Source organism: Meleagris gallopavo, chromosome 3, assembly GCF_000146605.3.
Source record: "Meleagris gallopavo isolate NT-WF06-2002-E0010 breed Aviagen turkey brand Nicholas breeding stock chromosome 3, Turkey_5.1, whole genome shotgun sequence".
Lineage (NCBI taxonomy): Eukaryota > Metazoa > Chordata > Aves > Galliformes > Phasianidae > Meleagris > Meleagris gallopavo.
The window spans coordinates 88,567,554-88,585,826 of NC_015013.2; the positions used below are offsets into that span (position 1 = coordinate 88,567,554).

An 18,273-nucleotide genomic window follows, 5' to 3' on the forward strand; every position below is an offset into this window, starting at 1 on the left:
CATGCACTGTCAAGCAAAGGGAAAATTTTAGCATCAGCCACCTCTCCTACAAAATACTGAGACCACAATTACAGGCAAAAGTGCATACTCAATTTTCATATTTACTATCACTTGCGCAGTGATACTCAAAAGATACACACCTTACATTTCTCTTCAGCTAAATCATAAAGCAAAACATCTAATGGAGAAAAAATCTTAGCAAATTCTTCTGTGTCGCAGATCATCAGTGAATGAAAATATTATCTTTCTCATGCTGCCAGAAATTACAAACCAGTACATCCTTGGAAGAAATCATCAACTGATTTTGACATTACTCACCCCACTGGAGAGGAGCCAACTGTAGATGCTCCAGGACCAGTTGATTAAGAACGCCTTCCACGCTTGCTTCCCCTTCACGCTTCAAGGAAGGGTAAATTAGAATTAAGGAAAACTTTGATTTGGAGAGAAGAAGAGCATGCAATATGCACAAATTTTATGACTGCAAATTAAATTGCAACATCAAGATTCATTAATAGTTACAGATATATATTTGGGCTTATTAGCCAATGAATTGACTAACAATAGTAATTAGAGCTGTTCGTATCTTCAGAATATAAAAAAATTATTCCACTGAGGAGCAATAAATACAAAGATGCAAAGGTAAAAAGTCTCTGAACTATACTAAAGAGCAAGGGAAAAATGTCCGGAAGGTCTGAAAATGCAGAATCTGGAAGTATGCAGTGAAGGATTCCAATTCAAAATGACCAATTAAGAACAATCTGAAAACTTGAATGATGAAATACAGAACAGAACAAATATGGGGTAGGATAGTTTTGAATGATGGCTTGGTGTGAGATCTATGGATATAAAAGGAGTGTTATGCAAGGCAGAGAGAGCGTCCATCCAGGGCGAACTTCGCAACAGAATTGCACAGGTATGTAACCTGCAAGCTTCCCTCCTACACAGTCCTGTATGAACTCAGCAACAAGCTGAGACTGAAGTAAGAAAAAATTAGGAGATCTTACTCTAGAGACAGTGAAGAACTGAAATCAACTGTTGGGAGTAACAGAATCTCTATTTGTATCTGTCTTCAAAATAAGTTACACAAGTTCTGATATAAAAGGTTAGGTGACATCCAAGGAGCACAAAGATTATGTTTTCCAATTAAACAAATTAAGAACAGTAACTATAAATAACACATAGAAATTATAATAGTAACATAAAGATAATTATGTGGGATGTATAAGCCAACATGCATTTGTAACAGGAAGAGCACTGGACTTCTTTTTTTCAAATTCCCTGACTTCAGAAGGACATGGGATACAAAGGGCTTTGTACAGAAATTAGAATGATTTCATATTTAGCTGAAGTTTTCCATTCACTGACTTTGGCATGGTTTTGTACTACAAGAAGCCCCTGTCTCAGGTAGACAGAGTAATAGTTGGGGTTGGAAGGATCTCTGGGTCCAGGCAGCTTTGGAATATTTCCAAGGAGGAGACTCCACAACATCTCTGGGCAACCTGTGTCAGTGCTCTGTCACCAGCACAGCACTGAAATGCACCCTGATCCTCAGAGAGAACCTCCTGGGCTCCAGTTTGTGCTCATGGCTTCTTGTCCTATCAAGAGGCACCCATGAGCCTGGCTCTGACCAATCTGTGCCCTCCCTTCAAATATTTAACTTCAGGATAAAGTGAAAGTGGAGCGATCACAACTCCTCTGTGGCCACACATACAACAGATAAGCTTCATGAAAACACTCCTTTTGTAACTTAGGTGTCTTATACTGAAACAACAACAGGTGATGTCCAAACATAACGACGGTGAACTCCTAGGAAGATGCCTCAAGTCTTCATCCTACTACTCCAAAAAACTGGAAATATCTTTCTCAAAAATAAGCAAGCAAAGGTGGAGGAATCTATGAACTCAAAACTCTACAAGGAGAGGTACATCATCTGAACCATGAAGTATGTTCTCATCTGCATCACTGAAAAAAAAAAAAAAGAACAAGTACTGAAGACAAACAATTTTTTAACACAGGACGTAATTTTACAGGCTCTCCAGGAGGCTTTAAAAATGTCTTGAAATCTCACATTAAAATAAGATCTAACAGTTAGTGGCTGAGACTCAAGAGCTCAATGAGATGACAGAAAAAGGGAATCAATACAGTTCATACCATTCTTGCAACATTTTTTTGTAACAGCCCTTATTATGACCTGAGAAAAATGTATTAAATAGCTTTAATTCCCTATAAGGTTTACAAATGAAGAATTCACAAACCCTAAGAAAAGAGTCTGAAAGCCATAAATAACACTACACAAAACCAAGTATTTAGAAGATTCAATGCAATTGCCTGCCACCTCATAAAAACATTGCTGCTGCAAAACAAGACCCAGGACACCAGAACAGCAGAATAATTTCCATAAAGCAAATTATAGGATAACAAATAAGTAACAGGAAGTACTTTAAAGATATGGCAGATAAATAATTCTGTTATTTCATCTCTAGGAATGAAATGAAAGAAAACACTAATAAAAACTAGTATTTTAGAGAAGTTTTAAAGCAGAGCAGCTACCAGTAACTCTAATGTTAAACTAACTTAACTGTAATTTACTTAAACTGGCTCACAGTGGTGCCTGGAATATTACAAATTTTTACTGCTTAAACCTCCATGGAAAGCCTAATGTCTCAGATATCAACACAACACGACTATTAAACAGGTGATTCTCCAAAGTTTATTATTGGTAAATGCTATCAAACCAGGTCCGCGTATTCATAAGGAAAATCTATTTTTGCAGTTTCAAATTCAACACATCTGCAGGTTATTTCTACAGCCAACAACCTCTTAAACTTGATGCAAAATGTTCTTCTATGCATGTGATATTTCCATAACAGTAATAAAAATACAAAATGTTCCTTCAGGCAAGTGGAATAATCAGAAGAAAGTCTATTTTTTGGCCATTATTCCCAATGTATTGCAAGTGTCTACAGGGATTTTAAAAGATAATACACAGCTATACCTCAATTAATAAAAACAGTGATCTGCTCATGCTTTTTAAGCCCTTTGTCCATGTTTTGCTCCCTGGTACAAGACAACAAAATACTCCCTGGAACACTGTCCAAGGTTTGTTTAGTTGTAGGAAGAAAGGATGGGAAGAAATTTCACTGATAAACATAGTGGGAGAGTATAGAGATGATGGAACTACATTATTTTTGGATAAAAATAAAACGAATGGGGGCAGAAGACAAAAGTTGCAGGGCAGGATGTTATACCAGACCTAGAGGGAAGAGGTTCCTTCAATCTGCATTATGTAATAATCAAAGCAACCTCACTGTCTTCAGATTATTCCACAGAATGACCTGTCAGTGCTGGTGGCATTCAGGTTCCACCATGGTCATGGCAAAACAGGCTCAAATATATAATAGGTGACTGAGTTGCACAAACTAATTCAAAAGACATGCTTTCTTTTGCCAGCAAATCCTCAACAGTAATACCTAAAATCTTTCCCACAAAGCATCCTTTGTCTCTTGACTGCGTCAATACTGAGCAAACTGAACAGTGCAGCAAACACATCACCTTGTAGATGAAAATTAACCAAAACATTCAGAGATAAAATGACAGCAAAAAGAGAGGACAACTTAATTCAAGTTTGCTTATTTCTAAGCTAAGCCTTTAGATATCAATGAAAGCAAAACAGGTGGAGCAGGGAGTGCTATTATAGCCTTCCATTGTTTGCTTACAGTGCAATCTGATAAATAACAGAAGACTAAGACCCAGAATTTAAAATTCATCCAAATATATATATATATATATCAAAACCCTGCACAGATACAATGAATTACAGGCTGTTGAAGTCTGACATTGTAGATCTATCTACTTATAAATCTGCACACATTTTGCTGCATTTTCAGTGCCATCACAAACCTGCTATTCCATAGTAGACCCATTTTTAAATGCCTCACATCTCCTGGGTCTCACTTCCAATAGCCAACTCTCTGTTATTAACAGCACATGCATCTGTCTGGAACGAAATGGATGACTTCCAGTTTCAAGTACAACTCTTCAGGTTTGAAAATTCAAGATATTTTCATTTGAACAATAAGACTAGTTTCAATTAGAGCCTCAGAGCCAATGAACACACCAGATACTATTAGAAAAAAGTAATCCAATTTCATCATGTAGACACCTTTATTTCAAGTTTTTTAGCAACAGACTGTACCCAATGCAAACTGTCTCATACTGAAAGCCTGAATGACAGTCAAATAAACTAGTTACTTCCCCTACAAAAAATTTAGTCCCTTATACTATCCTGCTTGTCTAATGTGCAGCTGGGTGCCCACGACTGTAACATAGCACGTTACCCAAAGACTTCAGCCTAAAAAGACAGGACAGTTTTTCAAAAGATTTCTATGTAACAATTTTCCAGTTGCATATTATGAAAAAAAAATCTCAGAAAGAATAGTGAGGCATTGGCACAGTCTGCCCAGGGAGGCGGTGGAGTCACCATCCCTGGCTGCATTCAATAAATGTGTAGATGTGGCACAGACGGCCATGGCTGAGTGGGCATCATGGTGATGGGTTGATGGTTGGACTGGATGATCTTAGTGGGCTCTTCCAATTTCAATGATTCCATGATTCTGTGATTACTGATTTTTTTTCTCTCTGCTAGGCAGAATTCCACATCTAGCATCTTTCCAAAACAATTTGTAATCTATTTCTGAGTTGTATTGCAAAAAAAATACAGGTGGAAGCATGCACATAACCATAAACAAATTAGCAAATGTTCATAAATAAGATTAAACTAATGAAAAACAAATCTAAATGATTAATGATCAGAGTTTACTTATAGCAGTAGTCTTAGTCGTATTTTAAGCTTTCTACTTTATTATTATTGTGGTACTTCATTATTAAAACTAATTACATGCAGTTAGTGAGTTTCCTAAATTTAACAGTTACTACTGCAAACAATTGCTGATGTTAAGAAGATGTATGGGAATATAAAGCTTCATCTAATGAAAGTACCTCTTAGGAAACCTTTACAGATTTTTAAGAGTCAAAACACGTAACGTTTTCCTAACGGGAGATTCATAATTATGATCAATATGAAGTCATTAAAAGCTGAACAGACAGATAGAGAAGTGTATTTCAGTAACAATTACCAGTGGTTTGCTGTCAAACCCAAAGAGAATATCAAAGGAGATGACTCAAGTTTCTGTCCAATGCTTAAAAATCTTGATTGGCTACTTAGACAGTGAAATACAAAAACATCAAAAAAATTTACATATTTGGAGAAGATGTCGGTGTTCAGAAACTTAATAAATGAGGGGAACTTACAGAAATCAGGTGAAATCAAATGAAAGTTGAAGTAATTAGTTGGTTATGTGTGGTTGGCAGCCCTGACCATGACAGAGTGGGGATTGGAACTAGATGATCTTTAAAGTCCCTTCCAACCTAAGCCATTCTATGATTCTGTGATTCTATGCTCAAAATCAGTCAAACACAGGACACTTGGAAGAAAAATACTGGCCTCAGAGCAAGCATCATATCTGAAACATGAGTTATGCAGCCTTTATTCCACAAGAAGCCTCACCTTAAGTATTGCTTCCAACTTTGGATTCCACATATCAAGAAAATAATAGCTACGCTGCAGAACAATGCCAGCAACATGACTGAATTAAAATGCGATAAAAAAAAGAAAAAAAGGAGAAAGAAAAAGATAGCAATTAAGTTTAAATATAGAAAAGAAAAAAATATGGAAGGTACATGGAACACAGTTTTTAAAACTGTAATAAAATATTTCAAATAGGATAGACTTCACAGAAATCACAGAGATTAATGTTGAGGTTAAAAAAAAGTTAAAGATTGACCATGATATTTAAGGTACATAGGAAATCTCATTTTTAAGTCTTTTTAGGGCTAGATTCAGAATATTTTCATGAGTAGGATTCCAAAACTTTATCGTCTCACTTCACTGAAGTACATTCCCAAAATTTGAAAATTTCTCATTCTGAAAACCAAACCTGGGGAGAGTAAGAGACAGGGAGAGGAAGAGGAGTTTATTTCTCAGCAGCCATTTTCTTATCCATTTCACTGCATGGGTGTACAAATCACAGAACAACCTGCAGTGGAAGCCAACTGCAGATGTCACTGCACAACCTTATGCTCAAAGCAGTGAGAACAGTACATCATCAAGGCCTTGTTCAGACTTTTTCAATACTTCAAAAAAAGCAATATTATAGCATCTATAGACAACCTGTTCTACTACTGGATTGTCACTGTGAAAAGGTTTTTTTTCCCAGTGCCTTACTGGAATTTTTCTGGCAGCAACATGCTATACTCATCCTTTCACTGAGCATCTCTCACAGTCTATTTCAGTCTTCAACACAACCACCCCTTAGGAACTCAAAGAAAAAAACCTGATCCCCAAGAATGGAGGTCACAGGGGCCTCCTAATCATGTTGGTAACCTCCTACATCATATTTTCAATATCTCTGTCACACTGAGAGATCAAAAACATAATATTCCACATGCACACTCAGAAGTGTCAACGGGACAGTGGTGAGGCACTGCAACAGGTCACCCACACAAGTTGTGGATGCTCCATCCCTGGAGGTATTCAAGGCCTGGACAGGGTCCTTGGCTACCTGATCAAGTGCCTGAGTTAGTGGGTAGCAACCTTGTCCATGGTGGGGGTTTCAACTAGATGATCTTTGAGGTACTTTCCAACCAGAGCTATTCCATGATTCTCTATAGTCATTTCTATTGGCTTGTTGCTATACTCTCATTTGTGCAGGGCAAGACACAGCGAGCCTTCATCCATACAAGGATACATCACCAACTCACAGATGACAATATCGTTCAGGAACCAATATCCTTTTTTTCTAGCCATCTAGTTCCTAGTCTGTATTGATGCACAGAATAGCTCCACTACAGGTGCAAGAGTTTCCTCTTTTGTTGTTGAAATTAATAAGGTTATTCCAATTCTCCAACTTGCTCTGAATGGCATCTATTCCCTCCAAGTTTCCAAGTCTCTGCAATTCAGGCATCCATATGGTCCCACACATTTATCTCTTTTCAGTTGTTCTCCCACTACTCTAGAGGCTTTGCTGTCCATCCTTCGAGGTGTTAAGTTCAAAGCCAGACACACTAGACTTGCCAGTCTGCCAGCAAAGATGTTCTTCTCTCACTTCATCAGGAGGGTTGAGAAGAGGCACCCAGAGTTACAGGATAGGGATGGACTGGTCCCCAAGAGTAAATCAAGCAAAAATAGATACAAAAGTAGAGCATGAATAACTTTGCGATGTTATCTCTAACCTTTCTTTGCTTCCCACAAAAAAATCCTGCCAGCCAGCTGAACACTGATAAATCCTTGCATATTTTGCATTTCTTTTTGAAAAAATATGCAAGGATTTATCAGTGTTCAGCTGGGGATCACTTGTGTGTGACCAAGCTCTCTGAAATGAGTGTGAATATATCTGAGTTTCTCCAGTTGAAATGTAGAATGCAGAGATCAATGGAATATTCTGAAGAATAAGAAGCTATAGTGAGTCTAACAAAGAGCATAGTGTGTAAAGAACATAAAGAAAGGCATAACCTGCCCTTCAAATACCACATGGAGAACGCGGGGTTTTTTAACTCCAGATTTTGAAGAAATCAGGAGAAAGAGCATCAGTATAACATGAAGAGACAGAGCACTCAGAATCACAGACAGCACTCTGCAGACTTTTAAGAACACTTATTACAGATGCCCTGATCCAAGAGATTGCATATACAGAAGCTCCTTGCAAAAAATATAAATTTTGTTTAAAAATATTTATAAAATATGAAGAGAAGCACAAGTTGAAAATATTAGCCACCTTAATACTACATGTGCTCCATCTGTTCAAATCCTGTGTTAAAACAATAAATCTTGGTTGTTAAGCTGAAACCAGATGCCATTTACCAGATGCTAAAAAACAAGACAGCATGTTCTTAATTTAAATTATCTCAATACACCTATAATCTCAATGACACTCTAAGTTAAATTACTTCAGAATTTTTCTTAATTGAAACGGCATGGCAGTAAGCTCCCACTGAAGGTCTATTTTCCTACTAATTTTTGCTCTATCAAAAATGTACAGAGGTTAGAATGAATAATATGCTGTGTTGTCTTTACCTCCTGCCTTCAGCCCTCCAAAAGTATATGAAAATTGATCAAGCATTACATTTCTCTCATAAATGAAGCACTCAGAAATCTCATCACTTGAAGCCTTGAATATCTGAATGAATAAAGCAATGGAAATGTATTTTTCATATTGGAAGATATTTTTGATGCTCTTAAATACATACAGATACAACTTGAAATCCTCATTATTTGCAAACTGGTTTTGGCCCTCACAGGGATTCTACATAAACTTTTCACTGCAGAGAATGTTAAAAGGATGTTAAGACACTTGAAAGTATCCAGAGGAGGGCAATGAAGATGGTAAAAGGGCTGAAAAGCATATCCTATGAGGAGAGGCTGAGAACACTTGGGTTGTCCAGTTTGGAGAAAAGGAGGCTGAGATATAACCTCATTGCTCTCTGCAACTTCTTGGAGAGGGGAAGAACAGAGGGAGGTGATGTCTATGCACCCTGGTAAAAGATGACAGGACATGCAGGAGTGACATGACCAGGGTAAGTGGCTGTACCAGGGTAAGTTCACACTGAACATTAGGAAAAATTTCCTTAACAATGATGGTAATGAAAGACCGGACCAGGATTCTAGCAAGGCAGTTGATGCTCCATGCCTAGAATCATAGAATAACTCAGGTTGGAAAAGATCTTAAAGATCACTGAGTCCAACCTAACAACCCTCCACTAAATCATGTCCCTGAGCACCACCAAATTCAAATTAAAATGGATTTTAATCACATCCAAGGATAGTGACACAACCACCTCCCTGGGGAGCCTATTCTAGTGCTTTAAAACCCTTTCTGTAAAGAAGTGTTTCCTGATATCCAACCTAAACTTACCCTGGTGCAACTTAAGGCCACTTCCCCTCGTCCTGTCACCTGTCACCAGTGAGAGGAGACCAACTCTGCTCTTGCTGAAAGCACCTCTCAGGTATTGGAAGAGAGCAATAAGGTTTCCCCTTTTCCCCAGACTAAACAGCCCCAGTTCCTTCAGTCTCTCCTCATAGGCCACATTCTCCAAACCCTTCATAAGCCTTGTTGCCCTTCTTTGGACCTGTTCCAGCACCTCAATGTCCTTTCTGTACTGAGGTGCCCAAAACTGACAGTACTCGAGGTGAGGCCTCACCAATGCCGAGTGCAGGAGCAGGATTACCTCTCTAGTCCTGCTCACCACACCATTCCTGATACAAACCAGGATGCCAATGGCCTTCTTGGCCACCTGGGCACACTGCTGACTCATATTCAGCCCACTGTCCATCAGTACACCAAGGTCTCCTTCCATCAAGCAGCTTTCCAGCCACTCCTCCCCAAGCCTGTACGTTTGCCTGGGGTTGTTGTGACCAAAATGCAGGACCTGACACCTGGCCCTATTGAAACTCATGCGGTTTGCCTATTAGTGCTCCAAAAGGCATTTGGTCAAGGCCCTCAATAATATGCTTTAACTTTTGGTTAGCTCTCAAGTATGCAGCCAGTTGGACTAGATGATCTTTGCTGGTCCCTTCCAACTGAAATATTCTTTTCTACTCAGTATCATCCACATATTTATAATTGGAAGCATTTGTTCAGGTGATGATTTCATATACTATCAAGCAAATACTGTAATGATTTAAGGAATTGTAAGCTTCTTACCAAGTTCACCAAGTTGATTTGCATAAAAGGTGAAAAACACTGAGCTGATGTTTTTCTTACTGTTTCTACCATACATCCAATTGTATTTTAAGTTTAAAAACAGCTGGTGCAGGAGATACTCATCAGCTTCTCTTTGCTTACTTAAGAACACTGAATCTCTTAAATTCTAAACTGCTGGCTATTGAAGGGAAACAAAGCTTACAGAGGTAAGCTATCTATCTTTATGTCTACTGCTGGTCCATATCAAATTATTCTGGTGGAAGGACAGCTTTCTCAGAAATTAATTTTCTCAGACTTAGTCAAAGTGAGAGGAGAACTGTACTGTTTTGTTTTTTTTTCTGTTTTTACTGTTTTTTGTTGACACCTAAATGTTGCTCTGAGAAATAAAAAGATCAGAGATGGACCTGTTGGGTGGACTCTTCAATGGATGAAGAAGTGGCTGCAGGATCGAGTCCAGAGAGTGGTGGCTCCATATCTGGACAGAGATCAGTGACGAGTGGTGTCCCACAGTGGGCAACGCTGAGACCCATACTTTTTAATATCTTCATCAGTGACAATGACAGTAAATTGAGTGCACCCTCAGCAAGTCTGCTGATGACATCAAGCAGCGAGGTGTGGTCAACACACCAGAAGGATGGGATGCCATTCAGAGGGACCTAGACAGGCTTCAGCAGTGGGCCCAGGTGAACCTCATGAGGTTCAACAAATCCAAATGCAAGACCTTGCACCTGGGTCTCAGCAACCCTCATTACCAATACAAACTGGGGGATGAAAGGATTGAGTGCAGCCTTGCCTCTCTGGAGGGTACCAGGGGGTGCTGGTGGATGGCAAGCTGAACATGAACCAGCAATGTGCCCTTGTAGCCCAGAATGCCAACCATATCCTGGGCTGCATCAAAAAAAGCGTGGCCAGCAGGGTGAGGGAGGTGATCCTGCCCCTCTACTCTGTGCTGGTGAGGCCTCTCCTGGAGGACTGCATTCAGATGTGGAGTCCTCAGTACAGGAGAGAGATGAACGATGAACCTGTTGGAGCGCATCCAGAGGAGGGCCACAAAAGTGATCCAAGGGATGGGACACCTCTCCCAGGAGGGCCGGCTGAGAGAGCTGGGGCTGTTCAGCCTGAAGAAGAGAAGGCTCAGAGGTGGCATGATAGTGACCTTTCACGATTTAAAGAGGAGCTACAGAAGAGGACAGACTCCTTAGCAGGATCTGTGGTGACAGAACAAGGGAAATGGCTTCAAGCTTAAAGAAGGTAGATTTAGATATAAAGAAAGTCTTTTACACTGAGAGTGGTGAGGCACAGGTTGCCCAGAGATGTGGTTGATGCTCCATCCCTGGAGACTTTCAAAGTGAGCCTGTATCAGGCCCTGAACAACCTGATCTAGCCGTGCACGTCCCTGTTCATTGCAGGGGAGTTGGACAAGATGACCTTTAAAGGTCCTTTCTAACTCTAAGGATTCTATGATTCTATGAAAGATTTACTCTAATTGAGACATGAAACATACCGAACAACACGTGTTTCTTCAAGAATTTTTAAGCACAGAGATGTAATTCAGTGCCTTATATGTTAGAACACCTTTCATTCTAGGAATAAAGAAAATATTCACAACAAATCTTAAAAGCACTGAAACTAATTCTTGCACTTCATTTGACAAACAGAATTTCTGTATTATTTTCTTAATTTTCTAAGGCGTTGACTTATGAGTCTGCCATGATAGCCTGATTAAAACTGGGTTTAAATACAGAACAGCAAAGATATGTAAACAGTGTTGCTCAGCAACAGAAATGAATGAGGATGTAGTTTTACACCCTGACAAAATTAATACAACTACACATTCAATTCTGACATGAGAATTCAGCTATGCCATCAAAGAATATTTATATCTCTCCATAACAGAAAAATTTTCTGAGCAAGTTCCAGTTAAATATTGACATTTTTGCACAAATGGAATTCTTTCTGAAATGTTGTCTAGGGAGTCCGGATGGAAATAGGCAGTAGGAATCTCATTATATCACACGGCTTCCCTTTGACTAGTCCTCTGCAGATTTGTGCAGCTTTAATAATTAGAAATTTTAAAAAATATCTATCATTTCAGATCACTAGATAAAATACAATTATAAACACAAAAACACATCTCTAAGGACAAACCATGATTTGATTGCCAGTCTTCTCTCAATTCCGAGTATCAAGCAGATGTGAGAATAATCTGAATAAAAATTAGTCTCCTGAAGGATGCTGAGTATCAACACATGGTTTGGGGGACTACTGGCTGCAGGGAATGTTTCCCTGATGGCAGGGAAAAAGTGTATTTCTGAAAGCAGAGTGTAACAGTTGAATGGAAATCACGGAATTTACAAAAACACCATTGGCTTATTCTAACTCTAAACTGAATGTACGTGAAAGCTGCTTAATGTAAACTCTTATTATTAATAAAAGAATATATTACTGCATTCCAAATTATTACGAGGATTTTATGTTTAGGATGACTAAGTCATCACTGAAGTCCTTTCTAAGCCTTAAGACAGCTATCCAAGATTAGATATATTATTACACTTGTTTAAAAGACCTAGAAAGAAATTATTCTAATATGTTCTGATTTGCTGAAATTTAATTAAATATATGAAAACTTTCTAAACCCAGCTTCATATATCTCTTTATAAGTCACTTACACAGTGTTAGGAGAGAACTGAAAATTTTGGCCCCATAAAACTACTTCTCATCAATTCTATGCTTCCTCAGTTCCCTAAATGTTGGTTAAAGCAAACAGGGTTTCAATATGGCTCAATGATTCAGAAAAAAAACTATTATAGTAAGATCCAGACATCATCTAAACAACATATAGTACAATTAACCTTAAACAGTCTATAATTATTATAAGGCTCATAGTTATAATTATTTTTCTTTTCAGTAACACTTACAAAGTGAGTTCAATTATTAAATAAAATGTCATAGGGCACCTATTTATGTATTTTTAAAGCAAGTACTTATGAAAGGATATAATTTTCCAGCAAATATCCAGCTTGCTGTTAATTTCCAGACCTTTTGCCTGCTGTCTTTCTTCCTCCAGCTGCTTTGCATTCGCATACTGTGTCCCATCTGCAGGAGGTTCTGGGAAGCTCTCAAAATTGAACTTGTCAACTTGAATAGCCATACTGTAGCAAAGGGGGAAAAAAGAGAAAAATAAAAAGGATTTTCATTAAAACAACTTTACAAAATATTATGTACAAAACTGTGTCCTGACCCAAACATTCACACGCTTTGAAAGCCATGTGCACTTCTCTGCTTTTACAAGCCCATTTCCTACCTTTTCCATGGAATTTTTCCTTACAAAACTCAGGAAAGAATGACAAAATGATGTCAGTACTAAGTGTCAAATATGACCTTTCTCTTCGACTTCGAGAACATATCTGCTTCTGCTTAATATATGTTAATGAACTACAGGCAATATTAATTTCAATACCATAGTATAATTCATCAGTAGCAAATGGTTAAATAATTGTTTTATTAAATGTATGGTGAGACATAAAAGCAAATTAAATTAAATATATTATGTTGTAATGCATACTAAATACTTATATGTTAAACTAAAATCACTAATCTAATTTAGAAGCAATTTAGAGCAGCTCACATCACATGAAATGTGGTTATAGCAGATCTAATATACAGTGCTGCCAAAACAGCTTTCATTTCCTGAATCGTCTGAAATAGAAAAATAATTAGGGAAGAATTAAAATATATTGCTCTTGAGATGACTTTGCACTTAAGGAAAACACAGGACCAAGCTACGGCTTTTTAAAACCAATGATGATGAAATACACCTACACTGGAATAGAGATGTGAGAAGGGCATTTCACAAAATACATAGGATTACTATTACTCTTTCTCTATTTCTGCATCTATCAATGACAGAAACATATTCCAAATGTTGCCGGAAGAAAAATAACAGTAATCAACAAGAAAGGGCTTTGAAATCCCACCAGACCACCAGAAGATATTTTCTATAATTAGCATTAATTATCATAGAAACGTAGAATGGATTGGATTGGAAGAGACTTCAAGGATCATCAAGCTCCAACCCCCTGCCACAGGCAGGGCCGCCAGACTCCATATCTAATACTAGCCCAGGTTGCCCAGCTTATAGAAAATGCCCAATTACAGAAAATGTTGACCTCGAAAAAAAGTGAGTTAAGATTCACAAAAACAAGAATCATCCGAAGCTTAACAAGTTTAGTATAGAAAGGTGAATTATAGGCCCATCATGCATTACCCCCAGAAAAATCTTAGGAGAAGCCATTCATGTTCCATGACTTCCTTCCTCATTAATATATACAAATAGGGCACTGAGACAAAGGTGGCACAAATACTGCTTCTAGAAGCCACCTCCTCTGCTGATCGTGTCTTTTCTCAACTTCATGTTTAAGAATCAAAGAAGCCCAAGAAATCAATCTATTCCTCTCTAAGGGATGTTTTTGTCTTGGCTATTTTTTGTTCAGCAAGAGATCATTATGATTTCTTCATTTGCATGCAAAGACCATCAAGTGCTGGGCATATAAGAAAATTAAAATGAGCTGCTGAAAGTAGATCACAGAAAGTGCAAGAATCAAGCCAAGAACAAAGAATGTAATGAAAAACACCTAGACACATTTTGTAGTGTGGATTTAAAACAAAAAACACAAAACAAAACTCAGGTCTGAAAATAACAATTTGAACTCTTATTGATTTTTAACCACTGATCTGCAAATGGCGGTGCAGTTCCATGGGTTTTGCACATGTGGAAGAAGAGGTGCAATGGGAGCTTTGTTTCCAAGATGCTTTGTGCTCAGTGCCACGTGGTCAGATGCAAAGCTGGTAATTAATTTCTATTGTATATAGAGCATCACTTAAATTCTTATATAAATATTTATATTTATGAATACCTATATTCATATTTCAACAACAAATTATCTTAGTTTCTGAACAGTGAACCATATTCAGAATCCATCTCCCATTGGATCTGGAGAACAACTCATTATTTACCATGCCACACTTTTCTAAGTGAGTGATATATTAGAAAAATATTCTTGCCCAACAGTATTTAATATTTAATTGACAGCATTAAGATTGCATTCTTTTTTTGGATCATTACTGGCAATATGGTAATTTTTTCTCTGGAAATTAAATATGCATGTATGCATTTTTTTCCCCAGACACTCCACAACAAATCCACATCAGCTTCAGGAATACAGACGAGATTCTGCTAAACAACACTTAATTGTACAGCTCTGAAGTAACCTGTAAACTCAAAGGCATGGCAACATAACTATATAGGGCTTCTGGTACTCAGACCACAACTAATTTTTTTATTTTACTGATGCTTTCATTTATACTGTGCATAGGCGTATTTAGTATAGTGACACCTCAAGTCTCTTGAACAGAAATGAAAACACCTCCAGAGCACTCACCTGCTAGAAAGTGAGAGGTCTGAGAAAAACAGAGAACTACAGAGAAACTATCAGAGGAAGCAATATCATGAATAGAGCTGTAGGCAGAATATATGAAAACAATAAACAGAAATAAATAGTATTTTTCAAGACGTTAGTTGCACACAAACTGTAGCATGACAAAAATAAATCCTAACTCCTACTTAAACATAAACATTTTTCACCATCAGTATTCTGCTTCCTTTTGATCTAAAAATATTAATGTACAATTTTTTTCTCTGCATTCTATGTCGATGGCATTACTTCAGTATTTATTCTCCAGCCTATGTAATGTGTAGTAAATTGGAGTGATTTACCCAAAAATCAAATCAAAATATAAATACCTTAACCTAAATCAGTCACTCATTCCTAAAGCTTTCCCCACACAAAAACACAGCTTCTTCACTTCTAATATGGAGGTTGTGGACGCCCCATCCCTGGAGGCATTCAAGGCCAGGCTGGATGTGGCTCTGGGCAGCCTGGTCTGGTGGTTGGTGACCCTGCACGTAGCAGGGGGATTGAAACTAGATGATCATTACGGTCCTTTTCAACCCAGGCCATTCCATGATTCTATTATTGTTCTTACTTCAAACAACGCATTTCACCAGCAAGATTTGAACGAATAAATGACCAACAGCCAAAGCGAGTTAACTGAAGGAGCAAGCAGACATGCTGAGCATTGGGTTGCAATAACCAAATAAAGAAGAATTAAAAAAATAATAATAATCTAAGTGATCTGCACAGATTTACTTAATGGCTTTGGTTTTATCCCAAAAGCAGCAGAAAGCAGAAGGCAGTGAACAACAACATCTTGAACATCGCCCAACTTTGTCACTGTGCTCTGCATCAAAATGATAAAAATGAAACATATTAGAGCCATTATAGTCTTTCTGCACTTTCATAGGTCATTGAGTAACTGTAGATGGTTCTTGTGAAGAGCTGTCTGCACCTCTTTTCTCCCCTTATTTGTCCTTGCTTGTTGCAAAAGGAATCTGGAAATTCTATATAGAGAAAAGTAAAATGAAAGGCAATTGAGATTGAAATAGGCATTCGATTTACCGTGAGCAGCTCTGACAACGACGGCTCACACTGTGCAAGGGTAATTGCATACCCAGTTCTTTGCCCTTCACAGTAATTAGGTATGAGGAAAAACTTACAAGATGTTAAAACCCCAAAGCTTAAACACATACTTGCTTCAGGAAAAGGGACCAGAGTTCCATTTTAACCCAATATGCCTCTTGGGGAGCTGTCCAAATCTTCTACAAGGAGTGTTTTAAATAAATCATGAGTTATTTGTATAAAAACACTGCATTATGTAAAAATATTTAATAGCCAATCCCGCAAATGCAAAACAGGTTTTGTTTCTCTCCGGCTAACCTTGCTTGTGTGGGAGGAGGAATAAAGTAACACAAGTTTTCATGAATAATGAAACAATTGTGGTTTGAAACTCCTGGGTTTTGTCATGAAATCAGCCCCAGCCGTTGTGACAGCTCCTCAGACAGGGAAGCATTGGAACAGGGATGCAAATTATTCAAATACAAATTAAGGGAATGAAGAAGAAAAGGTCAGCTTGTTGGCAATGCTGATACGTTTGCATAGTCTCATCCCACATCACCTGTCAGGATGACTTACAGGGAAAAATATGACAAACCTTCCACCGGTGCAGCAGCCATTTCAATGACAGTTATCTCAAGTCTTGTTAAAGTAACAGCACAGAACTATTAAAGATATCGGACAGTTCATTTCATCACTTCTCATAACATGAGTTACAGCTTTACTGGAAATACTGCCCTGACCTGGTGACAAACTGCGCAACAAAAAGGACTTTATGCACAGAAGAAAACTTCCTGCAAATGCCATCATGACTAATCCTGAGCCAGCGCTGCACACATCCCTCTTCACAACAGCAGGACTGGTTCAAACTAAGCAATCCCAACCTTTTTGTGGAAGTGGCAAGCAGCAGATAGAATTAATAGGTGGAGAAGTCAGTAAGGGAGTGTTGTCTGCCATGCTCAGGCTGCGGCCTCTGCCCTGGGCCCGTGCTGCTGGCCAAGGAATGAATCATAGGTTCATTAAAGTTGGACAAGAGCACTAAGATCATCAAGCCCAAGCATCAACCCCTCACCACCATGCCCACTAAATCATGTCCCTCAGTATCACATCTACACCCCCAGAGACAGTGGCAACACTACCTCCCGGGCAGCCCGTACCAATGTCTCACCAGCATGGGCAGACCCTGCCCGCCCCCTGCCCCACAGTGCTGCCCACACCTCCTGTCCTCAGTTCTCATGAAAGGATGAGTACATGTAATGAAGTTACACATCATGTTCACCAAATAAACAGGGTTAAAAGCAGACATGGAATTAAAAGAAAAGCAGCAATCTGGTTAACGTAACTAGATTTCAGCTTTCATTAAGTAAGAAAAATATTGATGCTTTGGTTGAAAGAATAAAAATCTCGAGTTAGCGCTTATTCAATTATTTTTAGGAAGAAAGGATGTAACAAGAACCCAAAAACTCTTCCTCATGGCTAACTACCTATTTAAATACTATCACCCACAGATGAGTGTGCAAGCTGTTTCCATAATGAAGCTGAAATGAGGCAGTTGGAAATGTTATTCAATATTATGCTTTACGCTTCCTGCCCATTCTCCTGACATATGGGAGACAGCAGGGACACGGACACAGAGCCAGACTAGATTAGTACTACTTAGGAAAACCACTTATATATTCACATATATATATGTGTATGTATATATATATATATACACACACACACATACATACATATATATATATATAATAAAATATAAGGTCACTGACAATGCACGTAACTGACATATTTGAATGTATATATGTTATATATATTTATGTATATACATAAATCTATCTGTCAAATACGTCCTTGTATTGTCAGTGAGCTTAAATTTCAGAAAGTGTTACAAGTGACGATGATATCATTTTTTCTCACTTTAGGGAGGAAATAATAAAAAATTATAAAAAATAAACATAAATACGAGCCAAGAAAAACAAACAAAAACATCCTCACTTGATACT

The 18,273-nt window shown here is 38.1% G+C and overlaps 1 protein-coding gene across 1 annotated transcript in view; it reads right to left on the reverse strand.

Annotated features, from left to right (window-relative positions):
- Positions 1–295: 295 nt before the first annotated feature.
- The window catches only part of LOC104910481 (trafficking protein particle complex subunit 9-like), a 176,181-nt gene continuing 158,203 nt past the window's right edge, over positions 296–18,273 (reverse strand). The window contains exons 4-5 of the mRNA XM_031552978.1: positions 12,757–12,910; positions 296–409 (exon numbers count right to left, since the gene is read on the reverse strand). Coding sequence (XP_031408838.1) covers positions 311–409; positions 12,757–12,910 — 253 coding nt within the window. The 3' untranslated portion in view covers positions 296–310. The remainder of the gene's footprint in view (positions 410–12,756; positions 12,911–18,273) is intronic.